We start from the raw sequence: 21,746 nt of genomic DNA, 5'->3' as shown, positions 1-21,746 counted from the left end.
CGAACCTTGTCAATCATAAAAAAACTTATAAAAATAATTGTCCCACCTTTCTTTGACATTCTTATCCGTGACCGAAACTTTTTCTATTTTATCCATAATGCACTTGATCCAAATCCCTTGTCTTCTTTTCTCTATATTTCGCAAGCTTATATATCTTATGTTCTCCTTTCTTGTCTCTAGGTCCTGGTAAAACTCTTCAAATACTTTAGATCATATTTCATGCACCACCTTTCGTATCTCATTCTTAGCATTCCAATACCTTAACCAGTTTTTAGCATTATTGTGCGCTTTTAAGATTTTGAAACATTCTCTTTTATTTTTAACCTTTTCTTGAACCTTTTCATCCCACCACCAAGATTTCTTGTCTCTCAACTCAAAACCTTTTTAATTCACGTAAGACTGTTTTAGCAACTTTTCTTATCTTCTTATCCTATAATATACGATAAAAAAATAGAGATGAGCAAGTAGGAATATTATTTTTCTAGGAATTGACACAAATATGCCCTTAAAATTGACAGAAAGAAGCCTCAAATATTATATAGACAAACATAGAATAGAACTATAACAAAAGGAGAGTCAAGGGAACTAGAGTAGACAAATTAATCTTATGCAGGTGAAGAAATGGAGACCCTTCCTCTGAATACCATCTATGTCCAAAACCTGTTAGTTATCATCAATAGGTTACACATGTTACTCCACTCCACTGCACTAGCCTTCTTGTTCTATTACAGACTATGCTTTTTTTTCCAACCCTCAGAAACAAGAGAAAGCCACTTGTTATTACCATGGTTACTTGTTTTTGCTTCAGAGATCATTCTCTCCTTCATTTGGATCCTTGATCAAGCTTTTCGTTGGCGTCCCGTTTCGCGGTCCGTCTTCCCGGAACGATTGCCGGAGGATCACAAGCTTCCTGCTATTGATGTGTTCATATGCACTGCTGATGCAACTAAGGAACCAACTTTGGATGTGATGAACACAGTTTTATCAGCCATGGCACTGGATTACCCTCCTCAGAAACTTCATGTGTATGTTTCGGATGATGGAGGGTCTCCATTGATTCTTCATGGAGTGAGGGAGGCTTGGAAGTTTGCTAGGTGGTGGCTTCCATTTTGTAGAAGGCACAAAATAAAGAACAGGTGCCCTAAGGCTTTTTTTTTTTTATTCACAAATGTTAGTTGTTCATTTTTTTTGTTAGCAGAGGATCAACCCCATGAACTTTTTCTCCTTCTCTTCTCCCTTAACCATTCAACCCATCTTATATCTTCAGGTGTCCCAAGGCTTACTTTTCTGCTTTGAAGGATAATGATGATGGTGATTTTGCAAGGAGTAGTGTGTACATGGAAGATAAGCAAAAGATCAAGGTTTTGACCATATGAGGGAACTTGGTTTCATTGATTTTTCCGGTTATTCAAAGGCTTAATATTTTTTTTTTTTTGTCTATCTTTTTCAATCCATCAAATTAAAATTTTCATTTTTTTTAGTTCCTCTTACAGTAAAAAGTTTCTACAAACTGTGCATTCAAACCAACAAAAAAGTTTGAATATTACAACTTACAAGGATCACAAACAATTTTTTTATTTATAAAAATTAAAAATTAATAAAGTAATATATTTGTATAGATAAAAAAAAGTAATAAAATATTACGGACATTATTATAGTAGCATAACTATATGCAGGAAAAGTACGAGGCTTTTAAAGAGGAGATAAAGACTTTCAGAAAAGATAGAACCTTTTCCAGAGATTACCCTTCTGTCATTGAGGTATAATAGCGTTTGGCTATATATTATCACTAGTGCATGCAGTATAGTTTTAGCATTTGACATTTTGGCTTAAGCATTGGATTGGACCAACTTGACTAGAGGAAACAGAATTCGTGGTTATAAACCATCTTTATTCCTCTAACTTATCTAATCTGGCTTGATACACGTTATTCTTCTCTATCTTGTTTGATAGAGAATAATTAAACATGATAGGCATAATCTTCTTTGAACTGCTAGTGTTCTCAATAAGTTACTATTATATATATGGCAATAAAATCAATCAAAACTGATGTGGATTTTCAACTTATGTGCTAATTCACTGCCAAGAGAAACAATACATCTAAGCAATTTGGTTAATTAATCTTATTTTTACAGGTGATGCAAGAAACTATCATTGATGATGTAGATGATGTCAAAATGCCTCTCCTTGTTTATGTTTCTCGCGAGAAAAAGCCTTCTCATCCCCACCATTTCAAGGCTGGAGCACTCAATGTCCTTGTATGAATATACTTTTCTCTTATCTGCCAAACATGTATAAACAAAAATTTCTTCAACAACACAATAAATGTAATAATGCTTTCCCATCTTACTTAATAATCTCACAGCTTCGCGTCTCTTCCGTGATGAGTAATTCTCCATACATTCTAGTTCTAGACTGTGACATGTTCTGTAATGATCCAACTTCAGCTCGATATGCCATGTGTTTTCACCTCGATCCAAAGATATCCTCCTCCTTGGCTTTTGTTCAATTTCCTCAGAAATTTCACAACATTAGCAAGAATGACATCTATGATAGTCAACTAAGATCAATATTTACAGTAAGGACATCAAAACATGCCTTTAGAATTTTTTCATGTCCCCCATTGTATAAGATGCTGCAATGTTTTCTTTGGTATAACTAAATTTATATGGACAATTTCAGCTACAATGGCAAGGTATGGATGGGCTTATGGGACCAGTGATTTCAGGTACAGGCTTTTATATAAAAAGGGTATCACTGTTTGGAAACTTCGCAAGGAAAGGTATTAAACACTATTATCTATCTAGTTGCTTCCAAAACACAAGATTTTAATGACATCTACAAATGAACAATGCTCTTATGTTGAGTCAAGGCTACCATAATTTTTATTGTTTCGTGTTTTGAATGTTAGGAACTGATCTGCTGCAACTTAAAGAATACTTTGGTTCATCTAACGAATTCATCAGATCACTTAATCAAAACTACACAAGTGATTTGGTATCTGGTCAGAAATATGCATTACTAGAAGAACCTCACTTTTTGGCTTCTTGTAACTATGAAATTGGCACTAAATGGGGCCAAGAGGTAAATAGACTTGTTTCCTAAATCAGTTATTACATCAAAATTCTTGTAGTAAAAAAAATGTGCATATTTTTCGAACGGTTGCAGGTTGGTTTCTCGTATGTTAGTGTAGTAGAAGACTACCTCACTGGATTTATTTTGAATTGTAATGGATGGACTTCAGTTTTCTGTGAACCATCTAGGCCACAGTTTCTAGGTTCAGCTACAACAAATTTGAATGATGTACTAATCCAAGGCACTAGATGGTACAGTGGTTTGTTTGAAAATGGTATAAATAGGTTTTGCCCCCTTACATATGGGCTTTCAAAGATGCCACTTCTCCAGAGTCTATGTTTAGCATGGCTCACATATTTCCCTCTTTATTGTTTCCCTCTTTGGTGTTTTGCTACTATCCCTCAGCTCTGTCTACTAAATGGAATACCCTTGTACCCTAAGGTAACAACAATAATGATCTATCTCACTTACCACCATTTTCCCTTCAATCTCACATTCTTGTATAATGCTGAAACTTTTTTACTTTTTCTTTTTTTCTTAACAGGTTTCAGACCCATTTTTCATTATCTTTTCATTCATCTTTCTATCAGCTCTTCTAAAACATTTACTTGAAGTCTTCTTAACTGGTGGAACACTCAAAAAGTGGATAAATGAGCAGAGGATATGGATGATGAAATCAGTTACTTGCCATCTATATGGATGTTTGGATGCACTACTAAAGAAAGTTGGCATAAGAGAAGCTAGTTTCTTGCCAACTAATAAATTAGGGAATGATGAACAGACTGTGCTATATCAAATGGATAAATATGACTTCCAAGCATCAAATATCTTTGTAGTGCCAATGCTTGCCCTCATCACTATCAACATATCTTGCTTCTTTGGAGGAGTCTACAGAGTGTTATTGGTGGGTGATTGTGACAAAATGTTTGTGCAGCTTTTCCTAGCAGTTTTTATAATTACGGTCAACTACCCCATCATTGAAGGGCTGATGATAAGGAAGGACAAGGGACGAATTTCTAAGTTAGTTGCTATACCTGTTATCTTGGCTACTGTTGTTCTTTTGGCATTTTTTAAACTACTAGGAATGCATAGTATGCTCTACTAGTAATTTGAGTTTAATTTTTGTGCACTGATGGGAGACTTTTATATGGTCAACCAATCAGAAGTTATGACAGATATGACTTTTAACTAATTTTCGTAAAAGTCAATAAACTTATCATACATAGCAATTTGGATGATAGTATAAAAACTCTCTACATTGTCAGAGCATAGACGATTTTCTCTCCTAATTTTACTCTTCACATTCTATCCTCAGCACAATTACAAATGTGCAAGAGAATAAAAAGTATGTGCTACAAAGACAAATAGCCCCAACATTGAAATGTCATGTAGATTAGTAAGTCATTCATTTGTATCAAACGAGCTTCCCTCATCATCATATATAGGACAAATTTAGCATTTTAAGGTTATTATTACACCTGAAAAGAATTTTGAGTATCAATCATATAGCAGCTGCAACGGAAATCTTGGCCATGCATTAAGGGACCATATAAACCTTCCTCAAGTCATTGCTAACATTTACTAGAAGCAAAAAACAAATTAGATTAACCGGATATAGAGCTTCTATTAGGGACCAGTAATCATCTTCAGTTATGACACTTATATTCTACATCATCCATAGTATATGATAATCTGTGTTGGAAAAAAAACTTAACTCACAGAATGAAGGGAGATGAATGCACACATTTTATTGAATAATAATCTGTTTAAATAGAGATTTTTGTAACTGAACGGAATTATAAAAGCAATAACTGACTTCCTAAACAATAACCACTAACATAACAACTATTGTAACTGAAAGGAATCATAAAAAGCAATGACTGAAAATAAAATAAACAGTCCTAAACACTCATGATAGGCAACTACTGATACACACGTTCAACACTCCTCCTTGTATCAGTGGTTGGCAAGTCCAAGTTTCTCTCTCAGTAACTCAAGTCTGCTTCTCGGAAGAGCTTTGGTGAAGATATCTGACAGCTGGTCTTCAGTCTTGCAGTACTTTAAGCACACTGCACCATCCCTCTGTACATCTCTAAGAAAAAATAATTTGATGCTAAAATGCTTTATTTTTCCATGAAAAACTGGATTTTTAAAGATGGCTATGGCTACCTGATTGTCCACCATTACTTTAGTAGTTGTATCTTGCTCCAAGTGCAAACCAGTTAGCATTTTCCTTAGCCATAAGGCTTGATTAACAGCTGTTGTGGTTACTATAAATTCTGCTTCAGCGGTTGACTGTGTGACAATTTCTTGTTTTTGGGAACTCCAAAAGAACATCCCTGATCCAAAACTAAAACAATAGCCTGAGGTGTTTTTCATGTCATCTAAAGACCCTGCCCAATCACTATTAGAATAGCCTTGCAATTTGAAATCTTGTGATTGACTGAACTTCATTCCATAATTTAAAGTCTCCTTGACATACCTAAACACTCTTTTTGCTGCTTTAAAATGAGATTCTTTAGCACAATTCATGAATCTTGAAAGTACATTTACAGCATACAAGATATTCGGTCTTGTTGCTGTGAGATACATTAAGCAACCAATTAAGCTTCTGTAGAGTGCTTCTTCCACTTGTTCTGAACCATCATCCTTGCATAAATTCTCCTTTTGACACATAGGAGTGTTCATGCCTTTACAGTTCTCCATGTTGAATTTCTTCAGGATCTCCTTTGCATATCACCTTCAATATGCTTAACCTCCATACCAAGGAAATAGGACATTTCTCCTAGGTCTGTCATCTCAAAGATTTGCATCATATCATCGTTGAACTGCTGAATAAGTTCAACATTGTTGCCAATGACTAAGAGATCATCAACATACAAAGAGATCACAATGAAGTTAGCTTGATCACCTTTTTTATGTATAAAGTGGATTCACTAAGACTTTTAACAAAGCCTAGTTTTGATAAGTACTCATCAATCCTGTTGTACCAGGCTCTTGGGGCCTGTTTCAAACCATACAAAACCTTCTTTAATAGATAGACTTTGTCCTTATGTCCTTTCATAAGGAAACCTTCAGGTTGCTCAACATAGATTTCTTCCTCTAGAAATCTATTTAAGAAAGCTGACTTGACATCAAGTTGGCAGATTTTCCATCCCTTCTGTGCTGCAATAGCTAGCAACATCCTAATGGTATCTTGCCTTGCAACTGGAGCAAAAGTATCAAAGAAATCTACTCCAAAAATTTGAGCATACCCCTTTACTACTAACCTTGCTTTATGTTTGTTGATTGAGCCATCTGCATTCAGCTTTGTTCTAAACACCCACTTCACACCTATGACTTTTCTGTGTTCAGGCCTTTCAACGAGTTCCCAAGTCTGATTTTTATCAATCATGACAAGCTCCTCCTCCTCCTGCATTGCAGCACTCCATTTTGGATCCTCCTTTGCATCCCAATATCCTGCAGGTTCTAGAACTGCTACATTGCATCTTTCATAAATATCTGAGAGCAATCTAGTGCCTCTCACAGGTGCATCGTCAATTAACTCATCTTGATTTTGCAAAGGGTCAGCTATCGGCATCTTTTCAGTATCATTCCAGCTCCATTTCTCATTGTCCATGAAGTACACATCCCTGCTTAACAGAATTTTCCTTGTGTGAGGTTGGAAAACTATATAAGCTTTAGATACTGAACTATATCCCACAAAGATACCAGGTTTAGCTTTTTTGTCTAGCTTGTCTCTCTTAATCTGTGACACATAAGTAAAACACAAGCATCCAAATACTTTAAAATTTTTCAAGGAAGGTTTATAACCATACCAAGTCTCAAAAGGAGTCCTCCTATTTACTGCTTTGGTGGGAAGTTGATTTAGCAAGAATACTGCAGTGTTTGCAGCTTTTGCCCAATATTCCTTAGGTAACCCTTTCTCATGAAGCATACATCTGACCATTTCCATTATCGTCTGATTCTTTCTTTCACTAACCCCATTTTGTTGAGGGGTGTAAGGAGCTGTTAATTGATGCTCAATGTCTGTTTTCTCACAAAACATGGTGAATTGTGCTGAAGTGTACTCCTTGCCATTATCAGACCTCAAAGCTTGAATCATGCAGCCACTTTGTTTTTCAATCCAATGCTTAAATCTCCAAAATACACCTGCAACCTCTGACTTAGACTTGAGAAAATAAATCAAGCACATTCTGGTGAAATCATCTATAAAGATGATGTAATATTTACTCTTTTTAAGTGAAGCAGTCCTGTGAGGTCCGACCAAATCTGTGTGAATCAACTACAGCTTCTCTGTTGCTCTCTAGGTTGATTGTTTGAAGGGTAATCTTGCTTGCTTGCCATATTGACATGCTTCACAGCTTGGTAATTTAGAATCTAAGTGAGGTAAGCCATGAACCAACTCCTTGCGTTGCATGTTCAGCACAACTGCATGATGAAAATGGCCTAACCTTTTGGCCAAGCCTCTGTACTATTTACAGTGGCTGGATAGGCTGCTTGCTCCTCCTTCAGTGGATCAAATGAGAAACTTTTACCTCTCTTTTTGATACTGGAAATTTCCTTGTCATTGACATCTTTAATCAAACAATGCTTATTTTCAAAGATGACTTTAAACCCCTTCTCAACCAATTGTCCCACACTTAGCAAGTTTTGATCAATCTCAGGTACATACAAAACGTCATAAATTAATTTTGTACCTGTGCAACTTTCAATGGCTACAGTTCCCTTTCCTTCAACAGTGATAAGATCACCATTTCCGATTCTAACTTTTGATACTTGTGAAATGTCCAACTCTCTGAAAAGCTCTTGATCGTGGGTCATGTGGTTGGTACAACCACTATCCACTAGCCAACATTCAATTGAGCTACTGCTTGTAAAACAAGTTGCTACAAACAATTGCTCTTCCTCTTGTTGATCTGCAACTTGAGCCTCTTTCTTTTGTTGAAGATTGATTTGGCAAATTCTCACATGATGCCCCAACTTGTTGCACTTTTCACACTTAACATCGGGTCTTCTCCAACATTTGAAAGGAGGATGACTCATTCTGCCACAGTGCTTGCAAGGAGGAAATCCTTTGTTGTTATCTCCACTTTTGTTGCTAGTGTTAGCCGCTGCTTCTTGTTTGTTGAAATTCTTCTTCTTGTATTTCTTCCACTTGCTTTTCTCTCCTTGGTTAATTTGTAATTTAGCTTGCAATGCTCCTTCCACAGAATCATCAGCCCTCATTCTTCTTCTTTGCTCTTGGGCTTGCAAAGCATTTACAAGTTATGCCAAGGTAAGTTTTGACAAATCCTTAGTATTCTCCAAGGTTGTAATAGTAGCCTCAAATCTTTCAGGGACAGTCACCAGTATTTTTTCAACTATTCTTGAATCAGGAAATTCAGAACCAAGCAATCTTACTTTGTTGGCAATGCTAAGAAGCTTGTTAGCATACTCTTTAATTGTTTCAGACTCCTTCATTTTCTGCATCTCAAATTCTCTAACCAGATTCAGGGCTTGCATTCCCTTAATCTTTTCATCTCCTTCATATTCATTCTTGAGGAAACTCCATATTTCATATGTTGATTTGATGGTCATTATTCTAGTGAAAATTTCTTTTGAGACAACAACAAATAAAGAAGCTCTTGCCTTTGACTTTCTTGTTTTCCTCTCCTTTTGATTTTTTATCTGAGCCATCGTTGGATTGGTTGGTAAAGGAAGAACTTCGTAGTCTTCCTCAACCGCTTCCCAGAGATCATTTGCCTCCATTCTTGCTTCCCAGATTTGATAATTATCACCATCAAACACAGGTGGTGCTAGTGCTGTGTACGGTGTTTCAGAATCCATCTTTTTTATGAATTGAAGCAAGGTATTTTGGCTTTTTGTGGTGGGTTTCACTCGGTTCACTCACAGGTCCCTCTTAAGAAGAAGGTTCTTGATACTAATCTGTTGGAAAAAAAACTTAACTCACAGAATGAAGGGAGATGAATGCACACATTTTATTGAATAATAATTTGTTTAAATAGAGATTTTTGTAACTGAACGAAATTATAAAAACAATAGCTGACTTCTTAAACAATAACCACTAACATAACAACTATTGTAACTGAAAGGAATCATAAAAAGCAATAACTGAAAATAAAATAAACAGTCCTAAACACTCATGATAGGCAACTGTTGATACACACATTCAACAATCTGCAATCACTACTAAGTGCAAAGTACTCTCAAGTTTCTCCCAACCAACAAGTAATATGAGAATCTCGAGTCAAATTTTGAATTAAATTCATTGTCAAAAAAATATTATCAAAATATAACTCTCAAGTCAAATTTTGAATTCATAATTTTTCAGTTACAATATACTACCTCTAGTCGTATATACAAGAAATAATTATCTAATTCATCAAAATCAATCAAAGTAGTTAGATTGATTAATTTGTCATAAATTTTAATTTTATTTTAAAACTATCCATAACATTAAAGGGTTTAAGAGGGAATTATTTTTCAAAAGATAATTTTTCAACCAATGAGTATATCTTTTTTATAGCTTAATAAATACATTCACTTTCATTAAGAGATAGTATGGGTTAAAATGTAGCAATAAAGTAGTCCTATAAGTTATAGTCCTACGTTTCTTATAATTAGGGCAAAAACAATAGTACTTTGTTTTTTATATAGGACCAGAAGTAGAAGTAGTAGTATAAAAAATTCTAAACTAACATTGTTGCTACATTTTGTTATGCAAGGGAATGGTTAGACCATTCTCTTCTTTTGGAACATGGTTAGTATCATGCCCTGCAGTGTCACTGGATTCTATGCTGTCTGACAATGCCTTCTCATTCTGTTGCAGTTTCACTCCATTAGATGTTTTCAACAACTCATATCTATTTCTGCCAATCACAATGGAAATAATATTAACTATCCATGCATATAAAAACCAACATTAATTACTGTTTAGAACCACAAAATGCAAGTGCCTCCTCTGTTTGAATAGAAAACTAGCATGGCACCTATATTTCGTGGAAGCTTAATTGACTATGGCAATTTATACTGAGTTATTCTAAATTTCGAATGCATATAGAAACGAGCCTGCCGATGACTAGCTACTTGCTCTCTTTGGCCGAGCCTCTGAAAAATAATCATAAGTATCATATTAATTAATGCCACATACATGTATTGCAATACCAACAAAGAAATTAATTAATCCAGTCATTGTATGAATAGAGAAAAACAAATGGTGAAGGAATCAGATTCTTTGACAAATTGTTGATGCAATTTTTTTTACCACATTACACAGGATTTCTTTGCTGGGGTGCAAAAGAATAATCCGGTTCATCAGAATCAGATTCTTTGATGATGAATTATAAAATAACTTTTATCTTAAGAATATTTTAAAATCTACAATTATATAGTGGTAATTAATAGGAGCTAAAAGCAAAGGCCATAGCTGTTTTTTTTCATTTACAAGAAATAAATAATACAATTAATATTAATAATTTTTTGAGTATAGACATGTAATATATTAAATTTAACGTAATACGATAGCTCAATAGAAATGTGGACAAATTTGAATTAACTTGGTTTGGTGTTATTGTTTAGTTTAATATGTTAGGTTTCTTTAACTATAAATTAGTTTTATGCATTTATTTGCTCGGTAGTTGATAGTGCTTTTTTTTTAAGAAATGTAGGTTTCATATTGTGGATTTGTGGTAGATAGTCCAGACTTTGGTTTCATATGTAGTTTCAGAGTATCATTTGTACTATATAATACTTCTTTTGAACTCATTGTTCAAAGTTGGTGCTTACAATTTTCTAAGACCATTAACATTTTAGTTGTGTATAACTTTTATTTAAAAGTTTGTAGGAGAAAATTTATAAACTATATTTGGTTTAATTTGGTTTAATATCTATGTTTAATAATTTCTCAAATCATTGAATCAAATATAGATTATAAACCAAATTGATTGAAAAAATGAATTATGAAAAATAAAATGATTGTATGTGATAATTATTCTTTTCAAAACTAAAATTCAATTCAAATTAAGAACCCCTCTAATTGTTTCTTTACTCTAATTCATTCTGATAAAAAAAAATAAAAAATAGACGGCATTCCATAAAGCGAAACGCAAATGCATCTCTATTCTCTGGATGGGGATGGGGATAAAAGAGCGCGCGTCAGTTGAGCATTTTCAATCTTTACTTCAGAAACAATCATTTCATAAAGTTAGGCACACAGAAGCCAAATTTAGCTCACAAAAATAAAATAAAAATCTAAATTTAGCTCATCTAATATGCAAACAATGTTAATACAAAAAATAAAACTATACAGATGTATTAAATACAACTCAAGCAATCAACAAATAAAAGACCGGGCCATCAAAATTTTCTATGGCCTGCATGTAACCATTGCTAGTAAACTCAAGCAAAACACACCCCAAATGTAAAATCACTCAGAAAGTTACTATCACACATTATTTCTAGTCTCTATGTCAGCAACCATGGAATGAATGAGATTTAGACCAACCCAGATGGGGAAACAACATGCACCATGCCAATACAAGTGCTTTTCAAAATTTGCTATGACTTCTGAAGAACACATTTCTCATACAGAGCAATGATCTCTTTCTTGTTGGGATTCTTCAACCGAAGCAGCTGATCACCATAGTTGAGCTTTGTCAGCTCTTGCTTAAGCCTTTGTACGGTAAACTTTCTATAATCCTCCTCACTTGTTCGCTGACTAAGATTTTCTTCAGCACCCTCAAAGATGGAACCACCATCTTCTGGTTGTGAGTATGTACTCCTTGTTCTCTTGGTTCCCTTTACAATTCTGGGACTTACATCCATGTCATCACCAATGTTGTCATCTACCCTCATACGTTTACCATGGGAAGCAGTGTTTAGTTTACTGTCCAATGCAGTTTCATTCAGTCGAAATTTAGTCAGCTCTTGATGGAGAGAATCAATTTTGGCTTGTGCAGATTGTAACTGTAGAGAGAGAGCCTCCGCCCGGTTATTCGCCTGTGCATGTGCTTCGCGTTCTGTTTCCAGAAGCTGTTCGAGAATCTGGGCACTATTTCGCCGGTGTGTCTTATCTTTATCCAAAAGGGCTTCTAAATCCTTCTCTCTCTGTTGCACCTTCTCCTCTAGTTTCACAGCTCTGGTAAGTGCATCCTTCTCTGAATCCCTTACTCTCCGTAATTCAGCTTCCAGATTATCTTTCTCCCTCCCCAAATTTTCAATTCTCCTCTCAGCCCTCTCAATCTGTGCCAGTCTTTCCATTGCCAGTCTCTGCATCTCACTCCTCTCCTTCTGGGCCATGCCTGCTTCAGCCCGCGCTTTATCAGCCACTTCAGTAGCCCTTGCAGCTTCTTTTTCAGCAGTTTTACACCTTTCCTGGACCTCATCAAATCTTTTGAACTCGGTATGATACTTCTGTTCTAGATGGTTCTTCTCCTGCTGAAATACTATTGCTTCCCTTTCGTATGATTGAGCCTTAGCATTTTCAGCTTTCAACTTCTCAGTCAACTCTTTAATTTCAATCCTCAGTGAGGATATTTCTGTATCATAACTCCTTATCTTTGATTCAGCAGCCTGCAAGGTCAGATGCAGCACTTAGTCCCAAAAGGACAGAGCATGCATATAATATTATAGTAGACAATGCATATTATAATATTTGTATTGCTTTTATCTTTGTTTTTTCAGTACACCTAGTACTGGATATCATATATAATATTGATTTTTGCTGAGCAAAAAAAATTATAGTAGACAAAAAAAATGAAGAGAATTCAAATTGACTTGAGGCATTAAAACAATTCCTTCTGAATGGTGGGTAAATTGTTTCAACCAATTCCAGTTAAAAAATTCCACCACGGCACTTCATAAAATTGAGTTTAGAATCCTAAAGTCTTAACAACCATCTATAATTCCCAGCCAAACAACTAAGTGAAGATGCAACACGAGACAAGAAATCATAAGGGAGAAAAGACAGAAAAGCTACAAAGCAGGAACCATGTATTAGTTCAGGCCTCCACCCAAGTGCATGACCACTATAAAAGACAAAATAAAATAAGAAATAAACAATAATACAATATATATCGAGAATATAAAACAGAATTCATTATACACATGCATAATATAAATCTTGTCTTGCTGAGAGCACTTGATAATAATGCTCTGTGGAGAACTTCTTAGAAGCCAAGAGTCTCACCTTCAACTCTAAATTCAGGGTTGTTAAACACTTCTCAGCATGCTCAATTTTTGCAGTTTTCTCTTTTATTTCATCTTCCTGCATAGTTAGGAAGGAGGAACAAATAAGAACCCAAGTTTAAAACCATTACAGATCTTTAAGTAATAGCAAAACTAAGTGAAAGATATTTATAAAAGAAATGAGCAGGAAAATCAGGAAGGAGAGTGAGCTCACTTTTTCAGCCAAAGTTCCAGAAAATTCTTCTCTTAAAGCATCTTCCCTCAATTGTGTCTGCTTGTTTGTGCGCTCCTGCACATTAGCTGCTTTCTGTAAAGCAGATTGTGCTTCTCTACGGGCGATATCATACTTCCGCTTCCACTCCTCTGCCTCCTCTTGAGCAGACTGAGCTTGTTCCTTTGCTGCTGCCAACCTTGCTTCAGCAGCACCACTCCGGGACTTGAGGGCTGCTATTTCAGAACTAGCTTGATCTTCTTCAGCTTTCTGCCTCGATAAGACTTGCTCATATTTTCTTTTCCAATCCATGGAATCCTGCTTGGTAGAGTCTAGTGTTTTCAATAAACTAGAGTACCTCTCATCCAGTGAGCGACGATTAGCTTGCAGGTCAGTTATGCGATTCTTATATTCATCCATGAGTTTCTTCTTATCATTGATGGCATCCTCATATCGCTTAATGTAGTTGGATTTTTCACCTTCAGTGGCTTCCAGCCGTTTTGTCAGAAGGTCCACTTTTTCTTCAATAGACCGATATTGTAAAGCATGAGACCTCTTCTCTGATTCGATGGTAGCTATTAGCCTCTTGACAAGGTCAAGCACAGGGCCTTCAAAACTATTGACAGCAACATGAAAATTAATTTAGAAAAGTCACAAAAAAGACCCCACACACAAAGAAAACTTTGCAAAAAGATATCTTCACAAACCTTTGTTGTAAGAAAACAGCAAGTCTTTGCCATTTCCCTGGACCTTGAATAGTTTTTTCATATTCAGATAAAAGAGCATCAAGAACCTGCATCAAACAGACATTAAAGAATCTTATCATTCCAATAAAGCCACCTTGATTTTGGCACAGGGGAGGACCATGTACTCTCTAAAGGACTTGTTTGGTATGGGTTTGAGGGAAGTAATTTTGATTGGAAATAATTAAGATATTCTGCTCTCACATGGGAGGGGAAGAGGGGGGGGGGGGGGGGGGGGGGGGGGGGGGTCACAACAATTACCTTAGCAACATTATCAATCTTTGCATCAGAAGCATTACAAGCTGCCCTCAGCCTTTTTTCCATAGACTGTATAGCATTTGAGCACTGCAGATCTGCTTCCATGAATGCATCTTTCCTATAATCCTGTTAACCAAAACATTAATAACATCAAGCATGACATACTAAAGCATATAAGTTAGATGGTTCTCTCAACTAGACCAGAGGCATAAAAAAATATATCAGAAGAGGCAAAATTATCTTACAATTATCGTACAAAATCCTCCAAGTACTTATAAGCAAATGACATTAAAGGTGAACACATGCACCAAATAATAACAAAAAAAAAACTCCATTTCAAGTAATATGACTATAAACTGCCACCAACAAACTACTACCAGGCTATCAACCCAACCAAAAAGCGGGGGAAAGACACCTAAGCCAACAAATAATTATGCTTTTATACTTACTGGCATATGCACATACTTTTTCACATTAACTTTTATCAGTCAATCCCACTCAATTAAAATATACAATACCTCAAATGCCTTTTTGAAGAATTTAAGAAGGAGCCCCTCATATGTCTTCCTGGCTGAACCAACTCCTATGGCAATAGCATTAAAAGCAGCCATTGACTTTTGTTTTGCTTGTTCATGTGCTTCCCTCAAAGCAACCTGCAAGCATAGCAATCAGAAAGGAAAAGAATTATAATCATAATTTACTTCAAGCAGATAGAATAGATTACTCACTTCCTCAGGTGGCGTTGAGCGGTCAAAAGAAGACATATAAACATCAGTAGCAGAATCATATGCCCGGTGACACTCAGCTTCTTCGACACTCTGCAAGCAAACAAAATAAAACCAGTACTGAGCAAACAAAAAAGTCAAGAAGAATAAATGGCATGCTATAAAATTATCAAATTTCATTCCCATATTCTAGCAACTATTTGACAAAAAACCTGCATAATGCCAAGTTTCTCCTTTCATTAATAGATAAAGTATACTTGGCAAGAACAACAAAAGACATTCTTGTAGATATAAACAGAAAAATAACTTCAAGTGTCAGAAAAAAGTAATCATTCACGTTAAAAGGGAATCAAAGCAGCATACAATTTAGAACAATTAATAAAAAGAAATTTCCTTCAACTGCTAATTGAACATCCACCTCCGGATACTGCCAATTACGACAAGTAACATCAATAATCAGCGTTTTATCAGTCATCTTATTACCTTGGTAGGCTAAATCTTTAAAAAATAATACTCTCAAGCATAATTTAAGGGAAGTAAAAAGCAAAATAAAACATTGGATGGCTAAAAATTATATTATGCAATTGCAACAATCCACTAAAATGACATTTTATTACCGCATGGCCAAACCCAAAATCTTAAATATGTCCAAAGAATTCTTTACAGTTAAATCCGTTCTTCTGTCACTCTAGTCAGAATCATAATTTAAAGATTTAAGATTAACCTGCCATGAGGAAGAAATTGTAGGCACGGCACCTTCGTTGAGTGCTTTCAGATAAGATTCAGTTATACCGACCAATACAGGTCCAGTCATCATAGTTGCACCAACTTGTTTTGGCCTTGTTCTCTCGAAAACAAACTTTGTCAAAGAATCAAGGCCCTCTCGAAATCCAGTTCTTAATTTATCCATCTGCATATTTAAGATAAAATATCAAAAAAGTTAAGAGACAACAAAATGACTACAAAAGAATATGCCAGCTGTGATAGGTTACTTACTGATATCTGGTCCAGTCGCTGTAGATCATTTTCGTTGTTCAAAGGTCTCACAAGAGTGAAACATTCCCTGTCTGGGAATAAAGCCCGAATGGAATCTCGAATCTATAGTATAATTTTGTCAAAAAATTAATGAATCCAGATAGAAAATGAAGTTCATATTTTCCACTTTTTAATGTGTCATAAAAGCTTGCAAAATGTATTTTCAAAAATGTTTGCAACTCATGATGACAGGAAGTAAAAGAAAAATGTAGCTGCAGAAAGCAATCAGAGCACAAAAAATATTGTATTCTTGTTGGACAACATTTCAAATTAGAAGAATGCCAAATTGATGGAATTTGTAGCATAGGTTCAAGAGTAGAAGATTACTAATATCCTAAATGATCAAAGTGAAGAAATTACTTTCAAGGTCCAAGAACGTATCAAATATTCCATATTCAGTAGTCAATTTTACAGAGTTTGATGTGTTGTGCTCAGATTTTTTTTAGGACTTATTATTAAAGCAAATCAAATTGGCAATCAGAACCGATCTTAATTAATCAAAATTTGTACAACTCAGTAAAGAACTTCAAAATCGTCAAATATTCAGGCATTGGAGAGGCTCTAAATGTAATTTTGAAAGAGGTAATGTCTGCATTACAATCTTTCTTTAAAATTCTGTGATTTTTTAATTGTTTCGTTTATTTTTTTTATTTGCCATTCATAATTGTGCGTAATCCTATTTCTTAACTCAAATAGAGATAAACCACCTAAGACAACACTCTTTACAATGTACGATTTTGTATACTTGCCAATCTCTTGTCACTCATATTCCTTTGATCTTCCCTATTTGATAATGTTATTAAAAAAGGGAACTATAAAGAGAAGACAAGACAAGTCATGCAAGTGGAATGAGTAAACTACCACTGAAGGCCAAACACATGAGACTATTAAACCTAATTAATAAGATCCTAACATTCTCACATTATTGATATATCTCAATTTCTTCTTGGATGTACTAAAATAGGGAGCAAATTAATACCTCATTTTTAGCCTTTATATCTTTTCCACTCCCTTGGACTGGCCTCAAGGCAATTTCCAGATAATCACGGGGTGTTATTTTTCTGTTATCTTCTGTTAGGTCTAAATAAAAGTCCTGCAAGCAAGAGGATTGATAAATGAAGTTAAAAAATGAGACTATACAATACAGTCAAAGTATGCTAAGATACCATCACTACAATTATGACATATATTTTTGCCCAACACGTGCGATTGTACACAACCTACCCTTAATAGCCAAACAAAAATTGGGGAAAACTGTCCTAGTTCAGACGCAGAAGTCTTTCCTCCAGATGCTCTAACACGAATGTGCTTTGTCATTTGGGTGACAAGAGAAAGACGATCAAGGGAAGCCTCATCGATACCACCCATCTGAGCAAAAAAAATAGCATCAGTGTTCCAATTGCAGCAAGAAATTCACAAAAGCTGGGAGGAGAAGAAGGAATAAAGTTTCACGCATTGCTCTATAACAAACTCGCAAATTGATCATGACATCTAAAACCCAAGAAACACATATAAGTAAGGTTGTGCCAACCTGGTTATAAATGAACATGCTAGACAAAAGAACTGCCAGTGAGAATATCTGGGTGCTGTATGTGCCCTGTATAATAAAACAAATTGCAGAGCAAGACAAGATAGCAATGATTAGAAATTGACTACATACTTGTACACAAGAAAATAAGCATATATCTTAACATTTGGAAAACTGACCGTTTGATCATAAGCATCTATTCCTTCACTGTCTAATAGCAGGAGACTGTACTCTGTTCCATCAAGAGCAGTCTTCTTCAAAGGTGCACTCCACAACCAAAGCCCTTTGGTACAAGGCCGATGTGTTGATGCTACTTGAAATCCACTACTCTTTCCTAAGAGCTGAAATACAAAAAACATAAGACACAATACAGATTATAATAACAATTTAACAAAGTCTCACTTATTTAGTAATTGTATTTCAATACTTGCAGAAAGCGGAAAAGTTACATCTCATATTGAGACAAACTAATAGTTACAGTAAAATAAATTTCTCGGTGACTCAATCAAGTATCAAGTAAATGGAACAAAAAGAAGCCCCAAAGCACTTGTCTTCCACAAGTGCTAGAAATTAGCAACAGAATTTGGCACCCAAATTTTCAACTTAAACTAAATGAAAACAATAATAATCCACAAACTAATTGTTAAACACAGATAAGCAAACGATCAGACACTCTCAACATCACAAAGCCACTTTACCACTAGCCTATTAGACAGTCAAGAACCGTCCCCAAACCTTCCAATTAGGTTTCGAATCTCGCATTCAAACCATGTTATAACAAAAATCACACTGAGCAAAAACTTCACAACAACAAAAAAAAAACGGTTGTCCCAAAATTAATCAAAACCAGACACATTGATCACAGAAAGCCACACTGTGGCATAGACACTAATAATTACCACTGAACAAACCATCCACGTAACAAAACCCTAATTACCAAACCCAACTGCGAAGAAAATTTCATTCCAATTGCGAAAATCACCTGGTTGAGGATGAAACTCTTGCCCTGGCGCGCGCGGCCGCAGACGGAGACGACGCCGATGGGCTCCTTGACGAGTTGGAGCGTCGCGACGGCTTCCGGATCCATCCGGAACTTTCCCTTCTCGTCGCAGTATACCAGGCGAATGGGCCTCGCGGGGCCAGTCACCGGAGACGCCGACGATGACGAGTACGACGGCGTCGCCGCCGCGGGGGAAGGCGGTGACGCGTCGGCGGCGGGGCTGTCCCTGCCTCGGTTGAAATACTTGAGCATCTTTCGCTGTTTTCTCGGAGTTGGCTTTTTTGTTTCCCTCTTTCTCCTTTTCAGTTCAGTGCTTCTTCTCTTTATGCCTGGGTTTTCACAAATTTTATTTTTTTTAATTGTTAATTATTGTATAATGATATCTTTGAAATGCGTGGGGAGTAATTATTTAGCGGAAGAATTCTTTTATATTGGAAGTTAACGGAGTCAGATTCGTCTCTGATTTAATAAATTAGAAGAAAAAAAACTTTTTTTTTCTTTCGAGGCTTTTTAAAATTGGGGAGGGAAAACAAAAGGAAGGATAACAGAGAAAAAGAGAGAGTGTGCTTTGTTTCTTCGTTTCTCCCTCATTTCGTGTTTGGATAACTTTTTTATCAATTTAAATTTTTTAGTAGATATTTAGCTTCAAAATATTTTTTTATGCTATAACCAATCAAAAGTTATATTTAAATATCTTTTTAAAATAATTGTTGTAAATAATAATTTATAATTAAAGTATAAAAAAATATTCATACTATCAGTAAATACATTATTTTTTATTTTTTATAATTAACGTTTAAACTACTTGACGAAGTAAATATAATATTTGATATTTATTTAATAAAATATATAATATAAAGTTTAGACTGTCCCATTTGCATAATTGAATTTTCTAAATATTGAATGACATCAAATCAAGATAAACAACCTAAATTTTAACGAAAGTTTTATCTTAAAATAAAAGACTAAAATATATCTTTAGTTTTCATCTTTTTAAATTAAGATTTGTTTTAGTCTTTTATTTTTAAAAATATTTATTTTGGTCAACTAACTTATAAACTTTTCAGAAATCTTGTTAAACACCCTCTCAAATTTAAAATTATATCATCCTTACAAAATAGTAATCATTTTCAATTTAGACACAATTTTAAATCTCTTTTTACTGATTTAATACGTGAATCTTGTTTTATTTGAAACACATAAAAGTGAAAACTATGAAACCAAATTAATTTGAAGAAAAAAAATGTCATCAAATATTAAAAATAGTATGAAAAGAGAAAAGTGAATTCCACATGCAATAAAAAACTCTAGTATTAGATAATTCAAAACCTTACCAATGATTCATAGTTTTTATTTAAAACTTCAACAATCCAACTATGAAATTAAAAGTTCTTATTAAATAGATAAAGTGTAAAATTTCAAAACTATTTAATAATTCATTAAATAAAATTAATTTATTGTATATCTTTTTAAAATATAAGTAAATGTCAACCATGAGATTAGCTTACTACAAATATCCAATTTGTCTAAATTCTACCTGTATGACCATTGAGATGTAATATCAAATATTAATAGTTACTAACAAGTTATTAGTTTGAATGAAATTCAGTTTAATATTTTTAAATAAGATTTTGTATTCAAGTTTTATATATGGAAAAAAATTGATAAAAAAAATCCTATTAAAAGTACTTAATTAGATTCTATTAACAAAGTCGATAAATATTTCGCATAGTATAGTTAAAAAAATATATTAATAGTTAAATTATTAAAATTTAATATATGTAAAAAGTTATTAAGTGAAGCAAATTTATCAAAATTTATTCTTAAATTAATTTAATCCCCACCTTATATGTTAATCCTCTGTTCTATACACTTTTTGTATGAATTGAAACTGAGTACAATGAATTTAGATAAATATTTCTCCTTAAGAAAGACATCTCTTTTTTTTTAACAGAAAAACGAAAAAAAAAATATTAATCACTAAACTTGCCACAAGATGTGACCCAGTTGAGAATTGGCAAATTATTAAAAGGGTTCATTTACTCTAATTATCACTAATTAAAATATATAAATATTTAAATAGACCATGTTAGTTTGTTTTTTTTTCTATTTTTAACATCGCCGATTAGAAAATATTTATGAAGCAATTAGGTCATCCGTATCGATCATCATCACAATTTGAAAAACTCAACTGATCTTGAACCGATTATTTGGTTGTGAGCAGAGAAATAAATTAGATAAAAATAGAAGAAAAATAATTAAAGAAAAGGAAAATAGGATGAAAATAAAATGATAAAGTTGTCTGGTTAATTTTAATGAAATAAAAAGAAGAAGTTTAAAAAATGTGTGAAAATTACTCTTGCAGTCTTAGCAAAATAGGAACACACATTTATCCCAGTGTTAATTTTATTGATTAATTTGACAATATATAGTCTTTTAATTTCCTACCTATAATCAACTAATATAAGTCAAATGATCAATTATTGAAACTCCCACATGTAGGGTGTTGGCGGGTGAATTCGAATTAATTTTATAAATTTATGACTCAATTTAATCAAATTTGATCGGTTCGATTTTAATAATATTTTTTAAATCTAACTCAACTCATGAGCGGTTTGGTTCGATTTGAACTAATGAATTATTCATTTAAATTTGATTTTTTTTCCTTAAAACTACATTTTATATCACGATTCTTTCAAATATCCAATACAATTAATACAATATTATCAAATGTCTGAAAATAGTAAAATTGATTTATTTAACACCATCAACATAATATTCTAAAATAGACTAATACAAATCAAAACAAAAAATTCTTCAACGAAATTTACTATAATAATCTGAAACATAATTATTTCTTATAAACTAATTTATTTCAATTAGATTTGCTACACCCACATTTGTTGAAACAAATCAATAAAATATGATTCATTAATATTATAAATATGATAAAAAAAATATGAAAAAAGGTGAAACAAATAAC

The 21,746-nt window shown here is 34.0% G+C and overlaps 3 protein-coding genes across 3 annotated transcripts; 1 reads left to right on the top strand and 2 right to left on the bottom strand.

Annotated features, from left to right (window-relative positions):
• Positions 1 to 4,346, top strand: LOC114377662 (cellulose synthase-like protein G2). The gene is made up of 9 exons (XM_028336286.1): positions 1 to 1,136; positions 1,268 to 1,361; positions 1,677 to 1,760; positions 2,136 to 2,258; positions 2,366 to 2,578; positions 2,683 to 2,782; positions 2,912 to 3,084; positions 3,169 to 3,516; positions 3,620 to 4,346. The coding sequence occupies exons 1-9, from the start codon at positions 622 to 624 to the stop codon at positions 4,178 to 4,180; spliced, it is 2,211 nt and encodes a 736-aa protein (XP_028192087.1). The 5' UTR covers positions 1 to 621; the 3' UTR covers positions 4,181 to 4,346.
• A 3,997-nt stretch (positions 4,347 to 8,343) lies between these two features.
• On the bottom strand, positions 8,344 to 8,904 carry LOC114373250. Its single transcript, XM_028330759.1, has one exon. The coding sequence runs from the start codon at positions 8,902 to 8,904 to the stop codon at positions 8,344 to 8,346; it is 561 nt and encodes a 186-aa protein (XP_028186560.1).
• Positions 8,905 to 11,301: 2,397 nt separating this feature from the next.
• LOC114376040 (guanylate-binding protein 1-like) lies at positions 11,302 to 19,108 on the bottom strand. The gene is made up of 14 exons (XM_028333946.1): positions 18,746 to 19,108; positions 17,943 to 18,104; positions 17,767 to 17,832; positions 17,460 to 17,603; positions 17,215 to 17,328; positions 16,197 to 16,298; positions 15,925 to 16,110; positions 15,204 to 15,293; positions 14,994 to 15,128; positions 14,479 to 14,601; positions 14,182 to 14,267; positions 13,478 to 14,090; positions 13,265 to 13,342; positions 11,302 to 12,648 (listed from the first exon to the last, which is right to left on the bottom strand). Exons 1-14 carry the CDS (start codon positions 19,013 to 19,015, stop codon positions 11,635 to 11,637), a joined length of 3,183 nt encoding a protein of 1,060 aa, XP_028189747.1. The 5' UTR covers positions 19,016 to 19,108; the 3' UTR covers positions 11,302 to 11,634.
• Between the last annotated feature and the right edge of the window lie 2,638 nt (positions 19,109 to 21,746).

This window comes from Glycine soja, chromosome 11 (genome assembly GCF_004193775.1).
Source record: "Glycine soja cultivar W05 chromosome 11, ASM419377v2, whole genome shotgun sequence".
Classification (NCBI taxonomy): Eukaryota; Viridiplantae; Streptophyta; class Magnoliopsida; order Fabales; family Fabaceae; genus Glycine; species Glycine soja.
Note: the sequence above shows the minus strand (reverse complement) of the source record. Positions and strands in the feature narration are given on the sequence as shown.